Source organism: Sminthopsis crassicaudata, chromosome 1, assembly GCF_048593235.1.
Source record: "Sminthopsis crassicaudata isolate SCR6 chromosome 1, ASM4859323v1, whole genome shotgun sequence".
Classification (NCBI taxonomy): domain Eukaryota; kingdom Metazoa; phylum Chordata; class Mammalia; order Dasyuromorphia; family Dasyuridae; genus Sminthopsis; species Sminthopsis crassicaudata.
This window is the reverse complement of record NC_133617.1, coordinates 512,740,543-512,758,598: the sequence shown is the minus strand read 5'-3', so window position 1 is coordinate 512,758,598 and position 18,056 is coordinate 512,740,543. Positions and strand designations below refer to the sequence as shown.

The following is an 18,056-nucleotide window of genomic DNA, read 5'->3' as shown; positions in this document are numbered from 1 at the left end:
ATGTTACATATATTAACAATATTATATGGTGAATGATTTAGCTATTCTCAGCAATACAGTGATCCAAGACTGTAAAGGGCTGAAACTCTGAGTTGGTACATTGGAATCACACAAGCCAGCACTTAAGGCTAATTTCCGATTGGACAATACTCTATAAGCAAATGCTTGGAAAATGGCCCTTCCCACTATTCTGTGTTGGCCCAATCATTTGGTATATACAGATAATTGTAGGAGGAATTAGGGGGTGGAGAAGACAAGCCAGAGTCACTTTGGCGGTGGAAGAAGAGAAGGGAGGTCGTGGAGAACTTGCATCCATTCCTTTCATTTCTACCCCTAAAGACCAAGAATAAAGACCAAAGACATTTGCTTATCTTGACTCTGGCTGATTCTAGTGCAAACTTGGTCTTCACACAAGACAATTCTGACAGATTTATGATGGAAAAAAAAGCTATCAATCTCCAGAGAAAGAACTGATGGGAGTCTGAGTGCAGTTCAAAGCTAAAAATTCTTTATTTTCCCTTCAGTTTTGTTGTCTGTGTTTTCTTTCATAACATGACTAATGTGGAAATATGTTTTTCATGATTACATATATATAAGCAACATCAAATTGCTTGCCTTTTCAATGCAGGGGCAGGGATGGAAGCAGAGATGTGAAACTCAAAAAAAAATTTTTAATGAATGTTAAAATTTGTTTTTGCATATGATTAAGGAAAAAAATTAATTTACAAACAAACAAAAGAAATGACAATAACATGGGAGTGATTTCAGAATTAAGAAAAGGTCAGAATCAACACTAAATTAGATGTATAGTGATAAAAAGACATTAATTATAATAGCTCTGACTGAAATTATTTAAATAATCTATCAGCAAAAAAAGTAGAAAACAAATTATCCAGGGGGGAAAAAAAAATTTCCACTGCTAGGAAAACTGGAAAGCAGTCTGGCAGAAATTCGACTTAAATGAATACCTTATAAAACATTTCATAATATACTGTAAATTAAAACATGACCTTAAAATACTATTAAAGATCATATTACCAAAAAAATTTAACAAATCATAACACTTTTACAGGTATGAGAAATATATTCTTTACTAAACAAGAAATGATACGATTACAAAAGATTTAAGAAAAACCTAAAACATTTTATAGTTTGAAATATAAGTATTAGAAGAATGTTTAAACAAAATCTTTGTAAAGTGTCGAAACAGAGAGACAGAGAGAGATGATCTAAATCACTACTCATAAGGGAAATACAAATCAAAACGATTCTGAGATTTTATCTCACACCTTGTAAATTGGCAAAAAGAAAAAAGCACCAGTCAATGCTAGAGAGATTATGAAAAAGATAGGTACATTATTCATTGAAGGTGGAACTGAGAAATGGCACAACTTTTTTGAAAAGCAACTGAGAATTATATAAAGTGGGGGCAAGCTAGGTGGCACAGTAGATACAGTACCAGCCCTCAAGTCAGAAGGACGGGAGTTCAAATCTGATCTCAGACACTTAACACTTCCTAGCTGTGTGACCTCAGACAAGGCATTTAACCCCAATTGCCTCAGCAAATAATAATTATTATTATTATATAAAGTGACTAACTAAAATATCCTTACCCTTTAAATCAGTGACTTATATTAGTTATATCTTAAGAAAAAAAAATCCTCACATACTCCAAAATGCTATAGTAGCACTTTATGTGATAGCTAAGAAATGGAAACAAAGTAGATGTCCATTGAATGGGGAATAACAAAGATGAGATATACAAAGAAACATGGAAAGAACTATATGAAGTGGTACAGAATGAAGTTAAGCAGAGTCAAAGAAATAATACACAGAGTAATTAACAACAATGTAAATAGAAAGAATGATACAACAACAACAACAACAAAAACAAAAGTAAATACAATAAAATTATAAAGATCAAATAAGACTTGAATGAAGAAACATATGGGAAGACACTCCCAGTCTATCCTTTCGTGGAAGTGGGAGATCTACAAGTGTTACACAATGTGTATTTTCAAATTTTTTTAATATTTCAGTCAGTTATGTTGACTTTTTTTCTGCTTGTCATATAGGATGGAACTCTGGAAAGAGGAAGCATATATGGGATACTACAGTAATGTAAGAAATAGAAAATATTAATATTTTTAAATTAACTCTGGATTAATGAAAAAGGGATAAAAAATAAACATAAATCAGCTTTCTTAGATATGATTAAAGGTCAAAAAAGATCCAGAAACCAACCCAATGAACACTTTAATCTTCTTGCCAAATGGCAAGAGGCCAAGAGTAACAATGAATTTAAAGCGGAATTTCATCTGCAAAACTATTATGAAGGATGATGCCAGAAGATTAATTATAAGCAACACTGCCTCAAAAACCAGGAAAGATACTGTTTCATAAACCATATTTAAATTTCCTCTAATAATTCATTAAATAGTTTAACGCTTAGGTAAACAAAAGCACTGGATTTAGAGTTTAAAGACGTGAGTTCAAATTCCAGCCCTAACCTTGGTCAATTCATTTAAACTTCTCTAGATCTCAAGTCTCTTCATATGATATTAAGAACAGGTTTAATGACAACAAGATTATATGATGATCAATTCTGATAGGAAGTGGCTCTATTCAACAATGAGATGATTCAGGTCAGTTTCAATGATCTTGTGATGAAGAAACCCATCTATACCCAGAGAAAGGATTATAGAACTGTGGATCACAAAATAGCATTTTTCACTCTTTTTGTTGTTGTTTGTTTGCATTTTATGTTCTTACTCTCGTTTTTCCTTTTTGATTTGGTTTTTCTTGTGCAGCAAGATAATTATATGAATATATATGCATATATTGGATTTAACATATTTTTCCACGTTTAACATATATTGGATTACTTGTCATCTAGGAGAGGAGGTAGGGGGAAGAAGGGAAAAATTGGAATACAAGATTTTGCAAGGGTTAATGTTGAAAAAGTATCCATGCATATGTTTTGAAAATAAAGATTTAATTAAAAAATAAAAATATATTTAAAATTGATGACCACTAAGAAATTTCCTCTAAATAAACCCCAGTGCCAGAAAAATCAAATCCATCTCAGCAAGTAGAGAGGTTTGAACTCAAAAACAGTATACAAGTGTAGAAGTTAGACACAATTAGTGTGTCCTTTTGTTTTGCTTTTTGTACTACTTTGCTACAAGATTGGGTTCTGTGGAGTTAAAAGATATTAGGAAATGACAACAATTTTTAAAATAAAAAATAAAAGCAACAATTAAAAAATATTAAGGTATCTTTATACCTTAATAAAGGTATGATATAGGTATAATCATAATAAAGGTATAATAAAAGGTATAATGTATAATAAAGGAAAGCAGGACAAAATGAAATGATGAGACCACCTGACTAAAAAGGTAATGTGGGAATTTTTTTTTTTTTTGCTTAACTATATTTGTCACAAGAGACTTTTAAAAAAATAAGAATAGAGACTAAGAGAGGAAGAAAGTAGATCTTTGTTACTTTAAAAAGTTAAATTTTTAAAAATTAATAAAAAAAAATTTTAAATGAAAGCTGTATCCAAAAAAATATATACATAATTAACTGTAATTCTGTAAACAAAGGCAACAAAACTCAGGACAAATTCATTAGATGTCAGTATCAAGTAAGTTAAAACATGCATCTCTTTTTCCCTTAATTATCTTTATCTTTTAATTACAAAAGTTAAAAATTACATTTTATTATTGTAATTGTTCAATTTGGTGATTTTGCTCAATTGTTTTTGGAGAATGCATATTGTGATAATACCTTGTTTGGGCAGTCAAAAGGTACAGTGTAACAAAAAAAAATTGATTCGTTAAAAAATTGGACAGGAATAGTACAAAGTACATCTAATAGAAGTGCTTTTCAAATAGACTAAAATGTAGAATTACACTTTGGAGACAGATCCATAGAATCTTTGAAGAAACTTTGGAGGTAAATTCATAGAATCTTGACATAATAGAGACCTCAAAACTATCTAGCTCAACATGTACTTGAACTAGAATATTTTCTTGCAATATTTGTGACAAATCACTATTCAAACTTTAGCTTGTAGACTCCAATGGGGAAGTTTTATTTCCTAAGGAAGCACATTTCATTTGATGACAATTATCATTGATTTTAAAAAATTTAAAAATTTTTGTGACTCAATTAAAGAAATGCCATTACAAGTGAGTTGTCAATTTAGCTAAGGACATATTGTATGGCAATATCTATGTCTAAAATATTAAGACAATGGTAAATGTTGGCAACAAAAAAGTTTTTCTAGTGTTTCCTATATATCCACCCTTAGAAAAAGGACATCATTATTCTTTTATTCTTCTCCTTTTATAACAAACAGTTCCAAAGAACCTCATCTTGGATTTATTGCAAAAGAGGCTCTCAATTGCTTACCAGCAATTCTTTGCGAGACTAGACCAAATGAGCTAGCTAATTTCCCCCCAAAAAAAAGCTAAGTCTCAGTTGACAGTCACAAATTCACCTCTGCTTCACTGTAAGGTCAGAGGATAGGTACAGATATGCACTTATCTGACATTTTAAATAAAATCCTAATTGCTTATACATACGAGTTTATATTTAAAGAAAAATACATGCTAAAAGACAAAATTTACAAAGGTAAATTCTTAATACAACACTCAATGGACTTTGAAAATATCTCATTTCTAGTTTGCTTTTTTTTTTTTAAACTAAAAATCTATTGATTTATTCATATAATAGCTCCTATAAAGATCATCAAAAAACCATCACAACCTAAGGTCACCCTGAGATAAAAATGCAATAGGAAAATACAACTGGAAAAGAGAAATTTGTAGGAGTCACTTACCTCATAAATGTTAGGGTGCCACATTTTGGTCAGGAATCTGAAGGTAGGTGGTGAATATGGATAGTCAATAGGAAATTTAATATGAGCCTAAAACAGACCAAAAGAATGCAAATAAATTATAAAATCCTGGCATTTATCTCAAACTAATCCCACTTTAGCTTAGACAGTTTGCTCTTACTGATCATAGTAGAAGATTTCAATTTATTAAACTACAACATAAATTAAAAGTTACAATTCAGACTTGCCCCAAATGCCACAAGAAGTACTTCTACTTCAAATCCTTTTAAGTATTTCCAGATGCTTACTCTAAAATCATCATGCCAGTTATTATTCTTTTTAAACAAACTTTAGGAAGAAAACCTGAATCTACTATTTCTTAGCTTTAGAAAGTTTAACTTCTTTATGCTTTGAGTTCTACCTATAAAACCAAAACATTATTCCTACTACACAGTTTACCCTCCAGGATTTTTGTAGTGATTAAAAGAAATTAGATATATTATTTTGTAAATTGTTGTGACAAAATGCTACTCAGGTACACAATAACATTAGTCTATTATACAAAATTTGTTGCTATTTTTTAATATGAATATTATGATAAATTGCATTAAAAGTTCCTAAAAAACAAAGTCATTTCAGAATCACATATTAATGTAGTTAAAAGATATAGCATTATTTTTCTTTAAAGACATGTATGATAATAGGATGTGAAGAGAAAAAGATTTGTTATTTTTATATTTAAGAAGAATTTATCCTCCATTAGCATTCTCCTAAGAGTAGGACTTAAGCAGCATAATGTTAATAAATCTAGGATATAGAGACAGCTTTAACACTTGGCAAAGCACTTTATAAATACTATCTCATTTTACCCTGACAGCAACCTCAGGAGGTATATGCTATTATTGTCATGCTCATTTTTACAAATATGGAAAGTGAGGAGACTGGTTAAGTGACTTGCCCAAGGCCACAAAGCTAATAATCAGTGTCCAAAGCAGTATCTCAACTCAGGTCTTCCTGACTCCAAATCTAGCACTCTATTCATTATATCATCTTTTTGCCTTTGAATATCAGTCTGTATTTCCAGTATTGAGAATAAAGGATGAAGAGACAATGTGGTCAGAAGTCAAAGTGAGTCGCCATATACCAAATACTATTGAACATCAAAGAGGCCTAGAAAAAGTTCACTTGTGTGCTCCACTATAGGGATTCTACTAAAGGAATAAATAAAGTTTTTCTGAGCTAAGACAAGCAGAAAGATAAGTGTAACTGAAGTAATGAGAGACTGACTTACAAAATAATGAGATCTGAAAGTTTGTCTCGGCTATAAAACAATTACATCTGTAGAATGATTAGTTGTTTGATTTTTCAAGGAAAACATGTACTGTACTTTAGAACTAAGTATTCAAAAAGCCAGTAGACATTCATAATTTTCAAAGAGCTGAACAAAGTATATTATGAATGTAATGGAACAGTACCATGAAAACAACTTCGAACAATTCAGAGGTACTTGGGGGCAGGTATATGAACTGATGCAGAATAAATGAAGCAGAACCAAGAGAAGATTTTACACAATGACTACAAGTAAATAGAATACAATTAAAAGACTTCAGAATTATGATCCATAAACACAGTGCCCAATTTTAACTTGGAAAACTGAGAGCAAAAAAAGCTTCTCATTTTTAGACAGGTAATGCAACACTGATGTAGTAGGAAGAAAACAATTTCAGACACAGTCAATGTGTTTGAGGGGGTGTGGTTTTGAAAAGGAGAAATTAGCCGTACTTATCTGTTAGAAAGGAGAGTTTGGTAGTGGAAAACAATTTAAAAAGCAAAAATGATATAAAAAGTCATTTTAAGAAATTTTTTGAAATCTCGTCTTTTTTTTTTTTAAAGTGTCCTCCCAGCTAACTTTTCCTACAAATGATTTATGAGTTCCTGACAAATACATTTTTTTAATGCTTGAAAGTCCTAGAAAACAAAATGAAATAAATGTGGCTACCAATATAATTATGGCAAAGGAAACTTTTGAAAATATATATAATGTTTTGGATTTGTATTATTTGAAATTAAACATCATTGGGATACTTAGCAGAAGACTCAAGCCTACAAGTATGAGGGAAAAAAAGATTAAACACAGCAATGTGCCCAATTAATAAGAATATAAAAAAGGGAGTTTTGATACTATATTTGTTTTAATCCTAATGATGAATGTACATAACAATGTTTACTATGTACCAAAACTAAGCAGTAAATTTTAACTAGCAAAGCCAATCAAGAATTGATAGCTACAATAGTCAAACATTTGTCAAGCATTTTTTTAAATCTAGAACCAGATAATTATTCCTTCTGTCATTAAAAAAAAAAAATCCAAAATAGTCTGTGGAGAAAATTAAGCAATAATATTAATTCAGAAGTGTGTTTCTATAATTTGGCATGGTAGGATTAAAATCTTATTGCAAAGTATTTGCTATAAAAAACAAGATCACATGCTGAGTGAAGTGAACAGAACCAGAATATTAAAATAATAGCAACACTGTGCAATGATCAACTATGATAATCTTTTTTCAACAATACAGCAATCCAAAAATAATTCCAAAAAACTAATGATGGGAAATACTATCCATGTCCAGAGAAAAGACTATGAAGTCTGAATGCAGATTGAAGCATAGTATTTTCACTTTTATTTTTTCTCATAGTTTTTCCCTTTTGTTCTGATTCTTCTTTCATGACATGACTAATGTAGAAATATGTTTAAAATGATTGTATATGTATAACCTATATCAGATTGCTTGCCATCTTGGGAGTTAGAAGGGGAGGGTGAAAACATGGAAATCAAAATTTTACAAAATATTTAAAACTATTTTCATATGTAATTTGAAAAAATAAATTATCATAAATGGGGGGGAGAGAGGGACTACTATAAAACTATTTTAATTAACATTTTAACAAGTACTTTGTATAAAAACAAACATGGCATATTTATCAATAGGTAACAATAAGTGAGAAAGATAAGCTGAATGACAGACTCAATACAAAAAATATGTAATGACAATATAGACAGATAATCTGACATATTAAGGGAAAATGTAGAGTATTATCCCTAGGTTCAAAAAGTTTTCATAAATTTGAGACAGGTATAGCTAAACAACAGTTTTGCAAACTCAGATTACATTAATAGTAGCAGTCTCTGGAACAAAGGAGATTTCACTTTCATTTGTCTGCTGTGATTAAACCATAACTGGAATAGTCATCTCAGTGCTGTGTGTTACATTTTAGGAAGAACATTGACAATTTAACAGATTAAAGATAACAAAAAACAAAAACAAACAAAAAAAAACTCTCTAAAAATTAGAACTTTGCCAAAATGGAATGGGTTGAAAAAGCATATGATAAATTAAATAAATGAATTATCATTAAAGCATTGTGCACAACCTGAAGGCATTATATAAATGCTCCCTATGATGTTCATGACACTAATGATTTTTAAGGGGATCTTGTTCAAGTATGAGTTAAACTAACTAGCCTCTGAAGTCACTAGCAATTCAAGATATTTTGTGGTTTTAGTAATGCTTCAGATTTCTATTTTGTAGGCTAAATAGTTCATAAATAAACCAGAAATCCATCAACCTATTGGTGAAATTACTTTGTAAAAACCTTGTCTGTCCATACCAAAAGTCTTTTTTAAAAGACTGGGTTTTTGAGGTAATTGCCAGAAGTCTCCAGCCATTGCTCCTAGTCATTTAAATGGCAAGGGTGGAAGAATACGTAATAGTCCTATAATCCAAATCAACAAGCATTTATTAAGTGCCTACTATATGCCAGTCACTGTGCTAAGGGCTAAACCGGCATGAAGGAGAATATTATATTAACTAATTCTTTTTTTTTTTAATGTCCAACTATTGTAAGAGAGAGAGAGAGAGAGAGAGAGAGAGAGAGAGAGAGAGAGAGAGAGAGAGAGAGAAGGAAGCTATTTTTTCCTCTACCATTCACATTTGGTTTATAAAATGAAAAATTTTAAATTATGGGAAATTTGAACTTCCAAGTTAGTGCTAGGCTTTATACACTTCTAGGAAAGTTGTCTGACCTACATGTCTATCATATTCTGCTGCTTTTATAGATCAGGCTAGAGGCCTGCAAGTTTTCTATACTTCAAAGTAGTGTGATTCAGGATAATGTCCATTCACAAATTCCTAACTTAGATTTGGATCTGCTAACTTGTCCAGGGTTGGAAATTCAATTAACTGCTAGTCAGATAAGAAATCCTGCAAGTTGAATGACTGAATTTCTGGCTTCTCTTTGGTCTGAGATACCTGTTCTAATAATTCTACTGCAAGCTTGCATGCTGGGCTTTGTAAGTTGCCTTTCTGCTCCTAGGATCAAAGCCCCACAACTACATTTCTTACTCAGTACAGAGTTATTTTCTGCTCTATATCTATGACTGCAATTGGGTAGTGGGGTACAAGCTGCCAACACCACCAATTCCTTTTTTTTTATTTTAATAATTTTTATTATATATTTTTTATAATATTATCCCTTGTATTCATTTTTCCAAATTATACCCCCCCTACTCCCTCCCCCCAATGACAGGCAATCCCATACATTTTACTTGTGTTACAATATAACCTAGATATAATACATGTGTGTAAATACCATTTTCTTGTTGCACAATAAGCATTAGATTCCGAAGGTACATGTAACCTGGGCAGACAGATATTAGTGCTAACAATTAAATTCATTTCCCAGTGTTTCTTCTCTGGGTGTAGCTACCTCTGTCCATCATTGATCAACTGGAAGTGAGTTCAACACCACCAATTCCTAATGAACTAAGGATCCTCTGGCATTTATTTCTGCCCTGATGTCCAGTCTTCAAGCTTTTTCAGTCTCAGCCAGATTCCAAACCTAGTGCCCCATAGATCTGAATTTTTAAGATGCCTTAGGAGAAGTGATTTATTGTGACTTTTTTTGGTGGGGAGTAGGGGGACCTTCCCTAAGCAGAATTCAGTAAGATTATTTTTTCTAGACTTTGGTAGAGGAGAGACAATAGGAATCTAGGCTATATGGTTTCCTCTCATATTTTCATCTTGATTCTGCTTCAGGGGAAAATTATTCTTATACAAGATTAAAAACTAACCCAAATATCCAAGTTCTCTTAACTCTGTCACTATTCCCTCTTTCAATTCATATTATTTCTTAAAACATTGACTTCATTAAGTCGTTCTCCTATTGTCATCTATGGCTAGCTTTTAAATTTAGACAGTAAATTCTAAAAACACATTTACTTCTAAACTTGTTTGTGTTGATTTTTTTTTCTTTTGTCTTCATTTTTCATTAAATATCTCTTCTGGAGGAAAAATCCAACTTTCTAGCTAAATTTTGCAACACTTGAATCAGGATAGCTGGAGAAAGATATTAGTTGCAGAACCCAAATGAACTAGATTACATGCATTTGTAAACCCATGAAGAAAAAAGGATAATTGTGGATATTAGATAATTTACTACATCTTCAAGCAGATTAGATTCTCTCATTTGTGTCCCTCAAGAGATTTATTCATAATATAAATATAATAAATACTTTTATTTATAGAGTACTTATAGCACAGAAAGGTGTTTATTATCTTTTGTCTAATTATGGACATATACAAATAATAAGAACACAAAGCTGAATATGATTAAATACCAAAAGAAAGGTGCAAAGTAGCCTGGAAGCAAAGTTGCAAAAAGAAAGGTAGATTGGGGGGTGGAGGAGCACCCATACCTATTAGGCTTCAAGAAATTAATAGCATGACAGGCTTTGAATGATCAGTCTCTAGATTCAAGGAGTTACCATGAATAAAGGCTTAGAAATTGAAAAACTAGAACTAGGGAGTTTAGTTTATCTGGAGCATAGTAAAGGATAATAATTGTGGTCAAAGAATGAAAACAAGCTCTATACTATGACAAAACTTGGAACTATATCTAGGGGGTAATTAGGGAAATGCAGAAAATGTCTGGGCTCTTTATCCAAACAGGAATATCGTCTTCATTTCTAGTTCAAATCAAGATCCAGATCAAATCCAAATTTCCCCACCAAGCTTTTTCACAACACTTTTTCTTACACTTCAGCATACCTCTTTTCTCTACATCATACTTTTGGTTAGAATCACTTATTACTTTGAATTATTATTAAAATTTAATTGTTACTATAGCAATTGTTATTAAATAAGATCATGTAGCACATACAATAACCCAAATTGTTTTCTAAAATAAAAATCAATCTTATTAGAGTAGGTGTCCTACATCAAATCTGTAAAAGAAAAGATGAGAAGGGCAAGATGGATTACAATCTATTATTTGAGGGAATGCCTACACTGATTAGAACACAGATCTACTAATTTAAATATATTTAAGCTTATTGAGTTCATTTACATAATTATGATTTTTGTAGGTATAATTTTTTCTCCCTGAATAGGCTACATATTTTGTCCCAAATGAATTTACTTTTTTAAACTATCCTCTGAAAACCTAATGATGCTATGGATCCAACACATAGGATCTGCCTCTTTACCTAATTGAAGAATTCTACTTTAAGATTACATTTACAGAGGCAGCTAGGTGGTGCAATGCATAGAGCACCAGCCCTGAGTTCAGGAGGACTGGAGTTCAAATCTGATCTCAGACACTTAACACTTCCTAGCTGTGTGACCCTGGGCAAGTCATTTAGCCCCAGCATCAGGGGGCAAAAAAAAAAAAAAAAAAAAAGGCTACATTTACTAGTGAAATAACTTTCAGTTCAAAATATTCTTACCTTGACCAGAATCTAAAGATTAATTTAGTCTTTTGGAAATCCAAGGCAACTAAACACAGACACAATCTCAAGTCAACCTGAGTTTTCCTCAGTCCACCTGCACAAAGGATGATTCTCAATCAAATACATTGGGGCCTTTTGAAACTGGGTTGTTGTCTTTAACCCGCCCCCATCTACATCAAATTCTTCTAATAACTAGATAACAAATAAACAACATATTAACCCATTTTCTTAGCAGAATTCTAGTTTGCTCCTCAGTTTTGTTTTCTAACATTGGGTCCATGGCTAGATTTCATGAAGCTTGATTGAGGTGGAGGGGGTATTGGGAGTTATATATTTATTTTCAACAACTTCTAACTGAATTTTAGCATTCAATAATAATATTTTTGTTTGTTTTTTTAAATATTGATATTTGAGCCCAGGTCCTCTGAAAGTGTTTTTTTACCTCCAACTACTTTCCTAACAAATGAATGTTACATCATCCATCTTAGGTTGCAAATTCCTTCAAGGCAGAGATTATTTTTGCCTTTATATCCCCAGCTCTTAGCACAGTTCCTAGCACATAATAGGCACTTATTAAATGTATCTTGGCTTGACCTTTGCCCTGTCTCAACAAAAGAGGTCTATTTTGATTGACTGTTCATTTATAATTAGTGGTTTGAACTTCCCCCCCACACACACAGAGAAACAATGTTATAAACTGAAAATTTTTCCATTATAAAAACAATTTATAAATAGTTGCCAGTTCAGTTCACAAAAAAACAATATAAACCATAACATACCTGAAACAAAGTTCTATATTATAACCCATTACAATAGAAACAAAGTTTCTATGGCAAAGTACGTTCATTTTCAAATTGATATGGCACAAATTGTTCTAGAACTCCTATCAAAAAAAAAAAAAAATTCAAGTTCCAAGTTACAGGTAGTAACTTAAGGTAGGAATAGTATTGTCTGGGACAAGCCAGGGAAGCTACTGAAGTGCTAAACAGGATATCCAAGGGGTTGAAATAAAATAACTTGTGTGTAGGACGAAGAAAACAGAATAAATAAATAAATTCTACTACCTACAACCCTACTCTGAATCAGAAACAGGAAGAGAACAGGGGTGTAGTACTGGAAAGCAGTCAAAGGAAAAGAAACAGGAAAGAAAGAGGGAAGAAAATCTCGTCAGCAGGGAAAGAAAGAGGAGGTTCCACAGTAACTAAGCTACCTTGCTAGAGCACCAATTGTCAAATACATATTAAAGGAACATAGCTAAATTAGGTCATATAAATTGCAAACTACCTGTACATTCCCAAGTAAAGTTCCTAAATTCTATAATTTTCCATTATGTCTTTCTTAAAGGCTACAATAATCATTCTACAACCATGAAACTTACTAATAGGTTCTCAAAAAGTGACACCTAAGAAACCATGCAACAATTTGTTTCAATTTATATATTCCTCACCATTCTAAAAATTCAACTATGGAGAGAGATCTGGATTTATGGTAGGGTACTTCCTTAATCAAAGTGCTAAGAGGTGAAAATTATTGCCAAATATATAAAGGATCTGATTTCCAACTTTTTATACAAATAAATATGAACTATCATAGCCAGTTGGCATATACTTATAATTCTTTCAACCTGGAAGGCTGAGGTGGATTGCTTGAGCTGGGAAGTCCTGAGCTTAGTAAGATTACTAAACTAATCTGATTATTAGCATTTCAACACCAATAATATAGAGTTGGGGGAGGAAAATGGGAAGACCAGTAGCACAGTATAGCAGGATTACCACAAAGTAACAGGTAATATACCAGGTAACTTTCCATCAATAGAGAAATTCCATTGAAAAGCCACTGTACTTCCAGCCAGACCCAACCTTTTATCAACATGCTGCAAAACCAAGAGTATATAGTTTATGTTTTGAAGAGAATCTGGTGAAATCATGATGAAGACTGGGTTCAAATTCTTGTTTAAAGGAGAGGCTATGTGGTCCAGCCAAGTCACATATCCTCTACATAGCCCAGGCTATTTTTCCTTAGGACTTACTTTAAATAACAAACATCAACCATAACATGTAGGTAGAAAGTCTCATCATAGATAGAAGGTCTTATTTTGTATCACAATTCCTTCCCATATTAGTTATCTATATAGTGGAAAAAAGATTGGCATCACATCACAATAAAATCCTTCAGTTTATTTTAAAAATTATAATCTATATATCTATTTATATATTTAAAAAATTAATTCAGGGGCAGCTAAGTGGTAGTAGATAGAGTACCAACCCTGAAGTAAGGAGGACCTGAGTTCAAATCTGATCTCAGACACTTAACACTTCCCTGGCTGTGTGACCCTGGGCAAGTCACTTAACTCCAATTGCCTCAGGGGAAAACAAATTCATAAAAAATATGCCTCAATTTTGCAGAGAAGTGATATTTTTCTTAAATGAAATGCAAAAAAAAAAAACCCAATGGATTTGACATATAAAATTTTAAAAAGAAAGCAATTTATCTAAAATTATGAGAAAAGATCAACTTAAAACAAAAATTATTAAGTGTACATGGAGAGGAGGGAGTGAGATAGCACCACCTCAACAATTTAAAGTCTTAAATACTGTCTCGGGGAAAGTCAGAGAGGTTAAATTGCATATCAAACAGCTATTAATGGTCAAACTATAGAACCAAAAACCTAAAAATTCCAGATTATGAAAAAAAAAATTTTAATTTTTTAAATTAAAAAAACTAGTAGACGGGCCCTCTATCCATTGAAGCAAGCCAGGAGATGGGGGTGAAGGGTGTAATAATCTAATAAATATTACATAAGACACAGACTTCCAAAATACCTATTTTCCAGTGAAGCAATGTTAGAAAATTACATTAAATGACAAATTTTTTATTTATAAGGCTTGAGACAGTACCTATACTTTTATTAGTTTATAGAACTATTACTAAAGAACTATCATAGCAAGTTCATATCTAGAGCACAAAGTTAAATGACTTGCCCAGAATCACACAAACAACAAACATTTATATCTGGGTTTATTTGCCTCTGAGACCATTTCTTTATATACTATTCTATATTACCTCACTCAATTTTATTTATTTTTGTTTTTATATTATCTCCTTTTGCAATTATAACTCATCTCCTTCCCTTAACTTTCCCTAAGTCATTCCTTTTAAAGAATAAAAAGAGAAAAAAAGGTAATCTAGCAAAGCCAACAAATATATGATACCACCTGAAATATATGTAATATTTCACACTCTTAGTGTCCCCATTACCATCACTGAAGGAAGGCAACATGCACTTTTTCAAGCCTCTCTGGGATCAAGCTTAGTCGTTAAAATTACACAGCATCCAAGTTCTTAAGGTTGTTGTTTTTTAAACAATCAAGGAAGAAATGTCTATTAACAATTACATGAAAAAAAAAAAAAAAAAAACACTCATATGCCCTGGACATCAAAAATCTAAGTCAAAATAAATTTAAGATACCACCTTAAACCCACACTATGATGTCTTTCCCACACAGACCTCAATAGATATGTAGGGAAAGACATTCCAATATTTTTATAGTGTGGTTGGAAATGAATGAAAAAACTTAAGAGCAATATGTATCAATAAGAATCACAAAACTAATCATACTTTTTGATTTAGTGACTCTAGAGAATAGTCTATAAAATATCATCTAAAAGAGAAAAGAATACTTCTCCAAAAATATTTTAAGCTATTTTATTTTTAACAACAAAAAACTTTACAAATCCCAAAACTGGTTTAATTTATGGTGATTTATAACTATAAAATGACGAATATGAATCTAAGGAATTATGAAAATACCTATTATAATAAAGTATTGTAATGTGAAATAAACAATAAAAACCACATTCTACCATTGATTACATAAAGTCAAAGGTCGCACTTCAAAAAGACGGACTCTGAAGTAAGCCTATCTAATGTATTTGGCTCTCTTTTATTAAATGTAAGATCATATTGCTTATTTCAAATTTATTAGATTATTTGTTTTATTTGGTAGATAGTGACTATGAGAAGTCTTCATCTATCACACTCAAGATTACCATACAAAACTTTAAAAGTGAAAAGTAATATACCTGAACAATGTAAACTTTCTAAATGTGAAATAATTTTAGTGGGCATGCAAAATGATCATATAGGGCAAAACTGTAACCAGTCACATAAAATGATATTTAATGACATAGTACTGTGTTCTTATCTTACTTCTTCATAATTCTTGCTTTATTTTTACTGCAACAAATTAGTAGATAAAGGAACCTTCATCAAGGTCATGAAATACAGCAGGACTTCTATGAGAAGGATTATAACTACTTGATGACATTTGAGAAACTGATCCAAGGATGTCTGTTTTGCTGCCTTTTTTTCTCATTGCAAATTTCCCTGTAGAAAGCAGAGGATTATAGGTCAAATCTTTGATCACTTTGCTACCTTAACAAGTCAGATTTTTTGAGATGTTCTCTCATCTATATAACAAGTAGCTTCACCTTGCTTCTATGTTATATGAAACATACTTGCCTTCAAAAATACAAGAATCAATCCTTTGGGCACTACATTTTCTATTGTTTCATCTTTTTGCCATATTATTTGGTTCCTAGCAAAAATTCTCAAAGCTTCAATTTGAACAATGACCAAATTTTTTTATCTCAAAATATTAAGTTCTATTCTTTGCTTTAAAATTGCACTGCAATCATTAAAATTCTTCCCCCTCCCCTTTTTTCAGCCATTTTTATATCTAATAACAATTTTAAAATAAAGTATCATAATCCACAAATATTTATTAAGCTACTGTTAAGATACCATACCAATCACTAAAGATAAACAGCTTACTTCTACCACTCTTTTGTTCATAAGAATCACAGAGGAAAAATTAAGAAAAACCAGAGAGAGTGGGGGAGGGTTTTGTTCTGTATTGATGGTCTTGAAAGGAAATAAAAAGGCAGGGGACCTAAAGTTTTATAATTTGGTAGCTCAAGAATAATATATACACTTGGAGGAATGGATGGGGAAGAAAGCACCAAATGAATTCCACTATTAACTGAACCAAAGAATGGTTAAACACATCTATACACATACTAACCAACAAACCCACATACACACATGCACACAGGCAGCATACATGTAGGCAGCACACACACATTCAACTGAAGCAAAACAAACTTCAATTGCAGAGGCTGGATGTTAAAGAGAAAGTTTATTTAATTCTTTGATTCAAATAAAATAAATACAAGGACCATTATCTCAAGAGGTAAATAATGAAACTATGAATAGACAGTTTTCAAAGGAAGCATTATAAACTATCAATAATCATATAGAAAAGAATGCTTCCCCCAAAACATTTAATAAGAAAAATGCTAATCAAAACAGTGAGCTTTCTCTTCACATTCATCAGAATGGTACAGTTTAAAAAAAAAAAAAAAAAAGGAAAATAATCCTAGGAGAGGATTTAAAAGAACATATATGTTAACACAATGCTAATGAAGCTATGAACTAGTATAACTAGTTTATAAAGTAATTTAGAACTTTAGCTAAAAAGTCAATGAAAAAGATCAAAATTACAAAAGATCTCAAGAGGAAAAATTTCAGCTAAAGACCTTAAACCCTAGGCAGATACACCAAAAAAGTGAAGAGATTAACTACAGAAGAGAATGTGAACTCCAAATTACACAAGTCCAAACATTTTTGAATAAATATTGCAAGAAAAGGGAAAATGAATGGACATTTGAGGTCTCTGTAGATTCCCAAGTAAACAAACAGCCATGGCAGGGTGTTCCCAAATGATTTAAGAGAAAATCAAAAATAGTAACAAAATAATTGGCAGACAAGAATTTGAACTTACAATGGCAATCTCCACCAAAGGAACAAAAAGTTACTAAACTATATACATCCTCAGACCAGAATTTATTAACTGACCTAGTCTTTCTGAAAAGCAATTAAGAATTTAAAAAAAAAACAAAGCTGACTGCTTTGCTTAGGCATCTACCACTCAAAAGAGATCAATGACAAAAAGAAAGGACCTATTTTGCTTAATTATATGCTAACAAAACTGATAACTTAGAAAAAAAATTTTTAATTAAATAGTAATATTTGAGTATTTAAATAATCCAACTAAATAATTTCAGAAAAATAAATTGAACAAGTTATAAACAAATTCCCAAAGTGGGGAGTTAATGATTTTAAAGACCACATAGAACAGTTAAAATTCAAAGTCAATTTTATCAATAATTAAAGAATAATTAATTCCAATGTCACAAACAATTTGCAATAACACACTTTTCCAATTTCTTTCTATTATGTAGCTATGATCTTGATAGCCAAAATAAGGAGAAACTAAGCAGAGAAGAAAACTACAGGTCAATACTCTTAACACTAATACAAAAAATAAAAAATTCAAATAAATTATTAGCAAGTGGGATACAACA

The 18,056-nt window shown here is 31.4% G+C and overlaps 1 protein-coding gene across 1 annotated transcript in view; it reads right to left on the bottom strand.

The window, feature by feature from the left end:
* The window catches only part of UBE2R2 (ubiquitin conjugating enzyme E2 R2), a 99,185-nt gene that overhangs the window by 27,251 nt on the left and 53,878 nt on the right, over positions 1-18,056 (bottom strand). Inside the window, exon 3 of the mRNA XM_074281636.1 lies at positions 4,847-4,933. Coding sequence (XP_074137737.1) covers positions 4,847-4,933 — 87 coding nt within the window. The remainder of the gene's footprint in view (positions 1-4,846; positions 4,934-18,056) is intronic.